Source organism: Typopeltis vanoorti, chromosome 12, assembly GCF_054136105.1.
Source record: "Typopeltis vanoorti isolate ZY-2024b chromosome 12, IOZ_Tvanoo_1.0, whole genome shotgun sequence".
Classification (NCBI taxonomy): Eukaryota; Metazoa; Arthropoda; class Arachnida; order Uropygi; family Thelyphonidae; genus Typopeltis; species Typopeltis vanoorti.
This window is the reverse complement of record NC_143560.1, coordinates 112,021,561-112,033,560: the sequence shown is the minus strand read 5'-3', so window position 1 is coordinate 112,033,560 and position 12,000 is coordinate 112,021,561. Positions and strand designations below refer to the sequence as shown.

The window sequence follows — 12,000 nt, the reverse complement described above, 5'->3', positions numbered from 1 at the left end:
TCCTAAACATCATGTCAAGCACTATCCAACATTTGTACAGTATCTATCATACTTTGCTTTAAACTCATTCACAGTCATGGCACCCCAAAACAGACTGTGACAATCTCTTCCACTCATAAACCACTTTCCAAGCAAAAAATCTAGTCTTTACACCCTTGCTCAATTTGCAAGGATGACCTTACGTCTCCCACTACCAGACCTGTTTTGAAAAATTTCCTCTGTATTTTATTTTGTAAAAATTGTATGTCTCAATGATATTACCCCTTTTCTGCCTATCAACCAATTTCTATAGCCACAAATCTTCAACCTGTCCTCATAAGGTTCATTTCATAGACTTGCTAACATCTTGGTCACTTGCCTCTGGATCTTTTCCACCTTCTCCTCACATCACTCATAACCCCAGGTGACCAGATCTGTGTGCATTAGTCAAGATAGGGTCTTACCAAGACCCTATCTTTATTGAGCCTTGGTAAGGCTCAATAAAGAGGTATAATAACCTGCTGGTCAGGATATTTTTCAGTAACCAAATAATCTGATAAGCTGCTTTAGCCACTTTGGGAATACTCCCTCTAAACTTTAATGCCCTGTCCATTAACACTCCCAAATCCCTGGCTTGATCAATTTCCTGGAGCACAGTTCCATCAATGTGGTACACAGCTGGTAATCTTTTTGCCTCAAAATGTATAACCTTACACCTTGCCACATTAAACTGACATCCGTTCTCCTTTGCCCAGACTGCCAAATCATCTTGGAAATTTTAACATCATGTGTATTAACTATTGCTCTACCCAGTGTTGGATCATTGACAAACAACTGAACCATTACTCTCATATCCTTTCCTATATCATTTATGTACAAAATAAACAGTAGCAGCCCTGTGGCATGCCACTAGTCACAGAGTATTTTTCTGGAATCTACTCCTGAATAAATTACTTTGTGATATCTCTTCATCAACCAGCCTCTTATCCACCTCACCAACTCTGTATCCCTCCCCATGTGCTGATTAGAATTCTATGTGGTATCCTGTCAAAGGCTTTTTCAAAGTTCAACAGTATTACTGTAAATACATTACCTTTATCTAACTTGACTATCACTGTATCATAAAAAGTGAGTAAGTTACTGAGGCATGACCTATCCTTCACAAAACTATGTTGCCCCTCATACAGTATCCCATTTCCGTCTATCCTTTTCTGTATTTTTCTCTTGACCAACTTCTCCAGTACCTTGACAATAACTCCTGAAATGCTAATTGGTCAGTAATTTGCTACGGAGGCCTCCTTTATGCAAAAGAACTATTTTCCCCTCTTTCCATCCCCTTAGGACTAACCCAGAGCTAAGATTTAAAAAAAAAAACAATGTGATCAAGGGCACTGACAATTCCCTAGTACCTTTACATAAAACTCTAGCTGGTATACCATCTAATCCCATAGCTGTATTCACACTAAGGTTCTGTAATATGCTCTGCATCTTCATTTCATTCACTTCAGTTCCCATCAGTGGTGGCTTGTATATAATCACTGTGACACTGCAGCACCCACGAGGAAAAAATGAAAAAATTAAATTTTGTTTGTGTTTATAAATAATAATGCTTACAACATTATATAAATGCAATACAACATGCTAAAGGTTACAGCTTATGTTTCGACATTGATTGAATAGCTAATAATTGGAATTGTTTGATTAACGCTTTAGATCACAAAACAACTGCACTGCGTTCTAATGCAGTGTCGCAATTATCATGTTCGGCCAATTGCAGCTAGACTCGCCAATATTCATTTGCACTTGTCACTGCACATAACAAGTGAATCCAACACTGCTCATTGAGCAGTGTCACTGTAGATAAATTGTATGCTTGTGCACTTGATTTCTGTGAGATACGAAACTTTTATTATTGGTGTGTGTGTTCATGGTGAGGGTGAACTCACTGTTGTTTTTTGTAAATCTTATTTACATAACCACTCACTGTTATTTTTTGTAAATCTTATTTTATTCTGTTAATATAACATACAATTATTTATTTATTACTGATATATGGCCGAATTATGATGCGTGTCACTGTTGAAAATACGAAAAGAATTATATTTTCTCGATTAGCATTACACGAAACAAATGCATTGCGATCTAATGCAGTGTCGGAATGTCGAAATTGACACTGCTCGTCGACCAGTGTTGCTACAAATAAATTGTATGCTTATGTGTTATTTCTGTGTACGAGACTTTATTATCGGTGTGTGTTCTTGGTGAGGGTGAAATATTTTATTAAAGAAATTTTTTACTATATAAATTTACTTAATAAATTGGTTACTGATTGGGAAAAAATGAATTATTTTTCTTGTTTTGTGTATGCGGTATCCCCCCCCTCCCACTTAAAATTTTCCACTGGTTCCCATATGTCTTTGCTTCTCTTGTTACTGCAATATCTCCACCTGGATGATATACTCTTGCAAAGTTTCACTTAGGAATTCTACTATTTCGACTGATTCAGTTACCTCCCTACCATCAGCATTCATTAAAATCATTTTGACATAATTATTCTTTCTTTTACTTGCAGCATATCAAAAGAACTGTTTGGGATTATCTTGGCCTGCACAGCTAATTTCCTTTCATACTCTGCTTTTGCCTTTCTTACCACACTGGTTATTCTTCTGGCCTGTGTTTTGTACTGTTCATGTTCTTGCTGGTTACCTTTCGGCTTGAATTCCCTCCAATTTACTCTCATGACTCTAGGTATGCAGTCTGCCATTACTTTCCTCAAACACTCCTTTACTACTTCCCATGAACTATCAACATCCAGCCCATGCAGTTTCATATACCATTGCACTGATCCTAGCAATCTCCTAAGCTTGTCATACTTACCAGCCTTTTAATTCCACACATATCTCCTCTTAACTGAAAATTCTGCACATTTAGCCACCTCCCAGGTCAAGACCATATGATCTCTCACCAGTTGGTGGCAATATGGTCATATTGGTTATAGACAAATTCTGAGATGCAGTTACTAGATCGAGCACTCTCAAACTAGTATATTCCCCTAGTATATTCCATCACATGCTGTCTCAGGTAATTATCCATTAATAACTGCATAAATTCCATTTCCTTCCTCCCATGTGTCCTCTCCTCTTTTCAATCTATGTTCTGATAGTTCAAAACCACCATAAGAATTAGCTGCCCTCCACTCGTTGAGTCTATTTGCCAATGCATACTATCTCCATCATCTTTTCCATCCCCTGGTCCATAGCAGCATCCAACTGTGTATTTTGTTCCACTGGCCTCTATCTCACACCAGCTAGCCCCAAACGTGCTATTTTTACTGGCTTGCAGTTGGACCTCTCCTCTCTTTGGTCGCAGTTCATTGGCTGCCATCAATAACACTCCTCCCCCATTTTTTGCAACTCCCACTTTGTCCTATGTATCACTCCATGTAACCGAGCTATCTTCCTCATTAAAGCCAACTCTTCATTCTTTACATCTATTATACTGCTATTCTTTCGATCAGCACTTTTACTATCTCTCTCTCCCTCTCTCTCTCTCTCTCTCCCTTCCAATCGTGTCATTTTTAACCTCTCTCAAATCCTATCTGCTGTTATATCACACACATTTTCACACATATTCCCAGTTCCAACCACCACTTCAGTCTCGTGATCTGACACAAACTTTTGACCCTCACTTTCATACCATTTTCAGCATGCCTTCTCACCACTATCGAACAATGCCATCCAAGGCATCGTTGTTTAAATTCTTTAAACAACGATGCCTTGGATGGCATTGTCCGCTTCACACGGTGCCATGTGCTATGCTACGTAACTCACTGTGTAAAAGACTATATTGACTATATTTAAATCAAAACTTTTAACTTGAGTGTAATTAATCCCACAATACTGTCTAATTCTAACACAGTTTTTAACTAATATTGCTATATTTTTTTTTTTTTTTGTTTAACTAAACAGCTCTCCAGACACAGTTGTTCTACCACATGCCACCTGACAGTGTGTTTGGCCTACTGTCGACAGACAGGAAGATCAGCCAACATTTGCTTGGAAGAACACAAAAAATACATCTGCAGTCATGACTATGGTCAATCGATCCTTGAGGATCATTCTTTAGATACACTTCATGGAATCAGTTGGTAAAATACCACCATGCTCCACCGCAGTAAATTTTGAAGAGAAAGACTATTTTTGGAATCTGCAGCTGCTCTCAAAAATCAACCTAATCTAAATAAATATGGTTACATTAAACTTCCCAAAATATGATAAACACTAATACTTTGAGATCCCAGTTTACATCCTAGGTCACCAACAGGTACCCACAGAGGATTCCCCACCTAGTTAGGACTCTAATTTTCATCCATGTGTTTCACTTAGTTTTGTGTTTCCTTTGTATGTGTATTACAAATCTCATATTGTAATCCCTGATGATAATGCCTCAGTGACTGAGATGAAATATTGAAAGAATTAAATAACATTTTTAATCCTTTCTTAGTACTGTTTCATTCCATTAAGCCTCTAACATGAGTATTTTAAAAACATTAGACCACGCTTGTTTTCAAACACCATTAAGACACTGATATGTCACTTCATCCCAGGACTCTTTAATATTGCTGATTTGCTTTCATAATGTTGTAGTTTCCAGAGATCTTTGATCAACTGATGTTGACTATTGTTGATTTCAATCAGTTGAGATCTACCATGCACTAAAAGCGCATCTCAGAGTGTAGTCCTTAAAGGCTTCAGTAACACCCTGACCTTAGGAGACAACTGGGAGCTATAATGTGGAAATAAGAATTGCATGGGAAGGATATAGATGCTGTTTGGGCATTAATCAAGATCTATTTAACTACTTCAATGTCTGAGTGTATTCCAAAGGCTAAAAGGTAAAAATGGATGAATAAAGAGATTAAGCATGAAATATGGAAGGCACTGTGGAGGCAACACAAGATGAATGTTAGTAATGATTAGTTGCATGAAGACTACAAAGAGCAGGCCAGGAAAGTGACTCAGTTGGTAAAGGCAACAAAAGTACAGTGTGAGAAGAAATTAGCCAATCAACTAAGAAAATTCCTACTGAGTGCTTTCAAAATATGACAAGTAGAAGAAAAAATTATTATTCTTCCCAATTTCAGCTACAATAATAATTCATCTCAGTTATCTATCTAACATCCTGTATCTAATGCCTTCTGCTACTCCTGTGGCATCTAATATTGAATGCTAAAGAATGCCAAACTCAAAATCCTTTATTTTTGACTATCTCTGGTTTACAGTTTTGTTGCCCTATTCAGTGATGAATGTCTGCTGTGTTTAATTCTCTTCGTATTCTGATCTTTTCAATTTGTTATCCTTGACTTCCTGCAGTCCAGGTTACCTGAATTTCCACATAACTCCAACTGGCTTCCCCTTTCCAGTTCTTGTAATCAAGCTGGAATCATTTTCGTAACTCAGAAAATAATCACTTCTCCAGAAATTCATCCTTTCCTCCCAGCTTTCCTATTTTCCTTTCCTATTCAAACTTTATTTCTTTTAGTGCTACAGGGCCAATCTTCAATGGGGTGTGGATAATCTGTTGACCTTCAGTGTTACCCAAATGCATTCTTGCTTTCTTCACATTCAATTCACATTCCCTTACTTCTGATAATATGCACATCACAGGCAGAATCATATCTTACTTCTTGGATTTGACATTTACCTCTAGCCTTTTCCCACAAGCACATCACAACAATAGCTTCTGAAAAATTAAGTATTCTTTTCTGCTCAAGGTGCTTCTTCACTTCATCTGGCTGAAGTTACTGTTTTGTAAAATTCTTGATGCTGTCCAGAGGAGAGAAATTTGACTGATTCTTTCCTCACTGTAGACATTAGCTACAGGTATTGTGATAGATGCTGATCTACCAAACTGGCATCCAGCATTCCTCCACTTTCCATTGTGCCTGTTAAAACACAATTGGTAGATGTGCAACATACCTGTTACAGTTCATTTGCAAACTCACTGAATTCTATTCTGCTCCCTCTTTTTATTCCATCTGTTCTCTGGAAGAGCCTTCCTCACAAAATGTTCCCCAATAACTACAACCTCCAGCTTTTAAGAAAAATATTAATAACTTTTTTCTTTCCACACTTATATCCTGTGCTTTGCACTCATGTGCTATAAGTTTGTCACCTGCTGTAAAGAATTTATATTAAAAAAAACATGTTATTTTGTGTATGTATGTGTGAATGCAATCCAGGTGATTACTTGAATGGGAGGAATGAATTAGGATACAACTGATTTTATTTTAATTAAAGTGCTCAAGTTATTACTCAAAGTAGTGATCTCCATAAATGTTTTCATAACTAACACTTGTTTTTGACTTTTAAGACTTCAGTTATAAGCTAATTGAACTGATGCATAAGCAGAACCAGCATGAAAAATCTGTAACAGTTAAAAAATATATTCTAAGTACACATACCTGCCACTGAATTAGAAACCTTTATGTAGATGTACATAAACATTACTTATGCAGCATATATGCAAAATAATTGGTCACATGCATCACCATGTGTTCTAGGCAACTTAAGTTTTAAGAACACTCCTGGTCAGTAATCATCAATAGTGCTGATTACAATAGGAAAAACAAAGGATCTTTTGGAGTTTGATAAAGGGCTTATTGTGGGTGCCCATCTCACTGGAGCGACAATTTTGAAAACAGCAGATGACTGGTTTTTGCAAAAAGGTGCGATATCCCTGGTATTTAATCAATGGAAAAAGAACCAAAATTACTTGTCTAAGAAGTGTAACTGTGATCCGAAGACAGTATATGCGGAGATTGCTGTCATCTGAGAAAGCTTGTACAGACAAACAGAACTTCCTGTGTGCAGCTATTCACTAAACATTTAATGAAGGCTGTTCCTGACCCATATCTCACCAAACTGTGCACAGGGAATTGAAGAGGATGGGTATTGGCAGTTACTAAAGAAGGTCCAACATGATATTAAATAAAAGTTTCTAATTTAGTGGCCAGTATGTGTAGTATTATATTGAAGGAAATAAAAAGCATGACTTGTGGAATGTTAAGTTATACTTTGTATTATTCATTTAGGGTGACCAAGGTGAAATTGGAAAACCAGGTGAACCGGGAATATCTGGTGAAAGGGTAATTCTCTTTCTTTATTATTAACTACTCTTTATTTAAAATTCTGAAAATTTCTTTCAAGTTTTAGAACTAACAGAATGATTTAAATAACTGGTGTGCATAGTCCCTAGATTTTTTTGAAGCAGTTGTATAATTTTTTCAGAACCCCCAAAATATTAAACATATTTAATCATATAATCTATAATAAAAATAGTATAACTTCCAAACATATTATTATGTTATTAATGTACCATCTTAAACATTATATGAGGGTGGTCTGAAAAGTTCTCTGCCTCAACCATAGATGGCAACACTATCAGCAAGATTTTTTTTTTTCCTAAGTTGGTATATCTGTCATAAGCATTCATGGGAAATTGCAAGTCATTCTATCTAGTTATTTGTTTTATACAGCTGTCTGAAGAAAAAGTGTTGTCTTGTATCCCTTGAAATGAATAAAATTGAATATTGTGTGATTATAAAATTCTTTGTAAAAGAAGGTTTAATGCCAAAAGAAATTCATTCGAAGTTCATAAAAGTTTATGGGCACTCTTATCATTCATTTTCAACAATTAAGAAATGGGCTGCCGAGTATAAATGTGGCCATACTGGCCCTGAAGATGATCCACGTAAAGGATCATCTTAATACATAAAGAGTAACAACGAGAAATCATTGATCAAGTGCACGATATGGTATTGGATGACCATCGAGTCAAATTGCTGAGACTATAGACATTTCAAAAGAATGTGTAGAATATATTTTGCATGAAGAATTGCAAATGAAAAAGCTTTGCGCAGGATGGGTGCCGTGCTTATTTACAGCAGATCAAAAACACACTCACATGAAAATCTCTGAACAGTGCTTAGAGCGTTTTAACAAGAATAAAACTGATTTGTGCAATGATTTATTACTATGGATGAGACTTGAATTCACCATTACACACCAGAATCCAAACAGCAGTCAAAACAGTGGACAGAAGCTGGTTGTTCAGCACCAAAGAAGACAAAGTCGGTTCCATCAACAGGAAAGGTCATGGCATCGGTGTTTTGGGATGATAAAGGCATTTTGTTTATTAATTATCTTGAAAAGGGTAAAACCAGACTAAACAAAAAAAATTCGTGAGAAAAGACCTGGTTTGAAGAAGAAAATCATCTTTCATCATGACAATGCACCTGCCCACAATGATGTTTTGGCAATGGGAATATTGAGGAATCTGCACTATGAATTGTTGGAACATCTACCCTACTCCCCAGATTTGGCTCCCTCCGACTTCTGTCTCTTCCTTACTGGTCAGTGATTTTTTTTCAAATCAAGTAGTGATTGCAGCTATAGAGGGGTATTTTGCAGATCTTACTGAGAACCACAACAGGGATGGGATAATGGTGCTGGAGCATCGCTGAAATAAATGTATTAGTCTTAAGGGAGATTATGTTGAAAAATAAAAATAATTTTGAAATTATAAATTTGTTTTTTCATTGTTTTTTTTTATTAAGGAAGTTTTTTTGACTAAATACAAGTATGGAGAATAGAAATACTTAGAAAACTGATGTCATTAATGATTGGAGAGAAGAGAGACACATCCATTTCTTACTCTAATACCATAAAAGTGAACTTGCCTAATATTCACTGCTAGAAGTATCTATCCAAAACTTCAGAGCATTAGTTGATGTTCCAAAGTGAATTCACCATAACAAACTATATTTTTTGGTCATTTAAATTAATTTCAGTAAAATTATGGAGATTACAACCATGTTAGGAATAATTAATTTAATTTCCTGACGTTTTGACCTTCAAATTAAGGTCATCATCTGAGGTATGCACATATATCTACAAAGACAAGCTATATTACATTTCAGACAGTATGCCAAAGTGACAATGATTTGATTAATTGTTATTCTACTGGCCTGACCTCTAGTGGAAAAAATCTACATCAAATTTATATTCTATAATGTTATCAGAGAACAAATTCATACAGTTAGTTTTAATACAGCAAATGTGGTGGTCTAATCCATAATTTTACGCAAGTAGTGTTATATTAGAGTTAAGTCACATGTCTTCCTTCCGGATCCTAGATTATTTCCAGTGCGAATTGTAATTAACTCTTAGACCAAAAGGTTATGTGAATAGAATATGTCCCATCCATATTCTACCTACTGGGATTTTCAGACTACCATTATTATTAAGATTAGGGTGGTTGATAAGAATTTCAAAGACCATCTTAAATTTTTGCTCACCACATTTGGTGCGATGTAAACAACAGATGCCTTTCCAGTCAATTTTATGCAGAGTATTCAGGACATGATCAGAAAAGCCAGATTTACCATAGTTGGTAAATTTAATGTGCCATTTAAGTTGCTTTTTTCTTATAAGAATTGTGCATCCTGTATATAAGGCAAATTACAGGTGCGATGAATATGGTATACTCCAGGGTGAGCCAGCAGAGGAAGTGGATCTTTGGATGACTTGAATAAGTTTTTTAATTTTGCAGATTTAAAGATGGCTTTAAGGTTGTATTTTTGTAGTATTGTGTTTATTTTGTCTGATATCCCTTTAATGTATGGAATGGTTATAGTTTTCTTGTAGTCTAGTTTATTTTTAAGTGGAGTCTTGTAAAGAATTTTGTTGGTAGTAGTTTTGCTGTAGCCATTTTTCAGGAAGGTATTGCCAATAACTTTTAATTCATGTGTAAGTGCTTGTTCACTGGAGCAAATCTTCAAAGTCCTGTTTTTAAGTCTGTTAATGACACCCAGTTTTCATGTTGGTAACACGATGGTAAAAGTTCATGTGTATATACATTGGCCAGTAAGTGTAGGCTTATGATAAACAGTAAAAGAAAGACTGCTGGAAGGATGACGTGTGACAAGTGTATTGAGAAAAGGAAGTGTGTTCTGACTTTCGATTTCAGTTGTGAATTGTATACATTTGTGTTTTTTGTTTAGGTGTCTGAAGAAAATGTCTAATATCTGGCGGCCATGGGACCAGATAACAAAAACGTCATCAACGTATCTAAGCCAGACTTCGGGTTTTAATGTATAAGAATATAAAGCACGTTGCTTAAAAGCTTCCATATATAAGTTAGCAATTGGGGGGAGACACAGCAATAAGCCCATGGCTGTGCTTTCATTTTAGCAGGTAAAATGTATTTTGCCACACAACCAGAACGTAGTACATGGGCAAAGAGCACTGGGATATCGGGTAGGAATTTGTTCTGTAAAAGATGATTGGGACATTTGTGAAAAGAACAGAGATATCAAACTGACTAATAAATCACTTTTTTTCTGGTGTGATGTCTTTAATTTTGTTTATAAAGTATTGTGTGTTTTTAATATAGTAGGTGGAATGACCTTCCAATTCCTTGAGTGTGACACTACTTTCTTGGCTAGATGATAATTGGGGCTATCGATACCTTCAACTAGCAAGCAGTACATTTCGCTTGTGAATCTTGGGCAAACCATAAATTCTCAGGGAACAAGCATAGTGAGGAAATAATTTTTTAACTGTATCTGCAGGCCAGGATGTGACTGATTTAATTAGTTCTTATATTTTCTTTTTAATATGATTGGTTGGGTTATAGTGCACAGGTTGATAAGTGCTATTGTCTGAGACTAATTGATTCTTTTTTCTAGGTACATTGTTCGGTTTAAAATAACCTTGGTACTGCCTTTATCAGCTCTAGTGATGTCTTGATTTGCTTTCAAAGATTTCACAGCTGCCAATTCATATCTGGTTATGTTGCTAGTTATTGTTTTAGTATTATTTAAAACGTTCAAGGTTTCTAATCGTATTTTATCAGCTATGGTGGTTGGGAAAAATCTTATGCTTCTTTCAATATGGTATATAAAATCCAATTTGTTTACAGTCCTGGGGACCACAGCAAAGTTTAAGCCTTTAACTGAGAGTTCATCATTGTTCAGGACATGGCTACTAGAAAGGTTAATCACATGACTGTTCATTAAAGGCAGTCGATTGCTCCTGTTATCACTTAATTCTGGTTGGTTGTTGTTATCCTCTCATTAGTAGTTGCTGTTCTTTTTATCGTTGGTTTGTTTGTGGTTGGCTATTTTCATTCAATGAAGGAATTTAAATTTGTCCATTGGCTATTTAAATATTGCCGATCTTTAAGTCTAAGAAATTTGGCAATGAGTTTTACTTTATTAGGCCACCACTTTTGCTATTAAATCTATCTATATGATTATTATTAAATCTATCTATACGAATTTGTTCTCTGATGATGTTATATATAGAATATAGCTTTATTGTAGTTTTATTTTATTTATTTATTTTTTTTACTAGAGGTCAGGCCAGTAGAATAACAGTTGATCAAATCATTGTCACTCTGGCATACTGTTTGAAATGTGATATAGCTTGTCTTTGTAGATATATGTGCATACTCCAGATGATGACCTTAATATGAAGGTTGAAATGTCAGGAAATTAGAGTAATTATTCCTAACATGGTTGTAGTCTCCATAATTTTACTGAAATGTATGTTGATCACCATGTAACTAAAGGAAAGGGCTGGTCATTTTAAGTTTGCTACTTTTAGTGTTGATTTTAAGTGATACTTGAGAATTTTATCAAAACAGAATCACATAAAATGCAATCATGCATTCTAGGGGGGTAGAAGAAATGCTGATGCTGTTGAATGCACAATGAAGGTCAAAAAAAGAAAAAGACTTAAGATAGTATAATTAGCCACAGCTTTTTTGTTGTTGTTGTTCTGTTTGTTTAAAAAAATGTATCAGTTGCATATATGAGAGTGGTCTGAAAAGTTCTCGGCCTAACAATGAAAAAACGAATTTATAATATCCAAATTATTTTTAATTTCAACATAATCTCCCTTAAGACTAATACATTTATTCCAGTGATGCTCCAGTGCCATTATCTCGTCCCTGTAG

At 35.5% G+C, this 12,000-nt stretch overlaps 1 protein-coding gene across 5 annotated transcripts in view; it reads left to right on the top strand.

The window, feature by feature from the left end:
* The window catches only part of LOC150101139 (uncharacterized), a 916,744-nt gene that overhangs the window by 539,166 nt on the left and 365,578 nt on the right, over positions 1-12,000 (top strand). For all 5 annotated transcript variants that reach the window (XM_090401523.1, XM_090401522.1, XM_090401520.1 and 2 more), the window contains one exon: positions 7,073-7,126. In XM_090401523.1, coding sequence (XP_090257649.1) covers positions 7,073-7,126 — 54 coding nt within the window. The remainder of the gene's footprint in view (positions 1-7,072; positions 7,127-12,000) is intronic.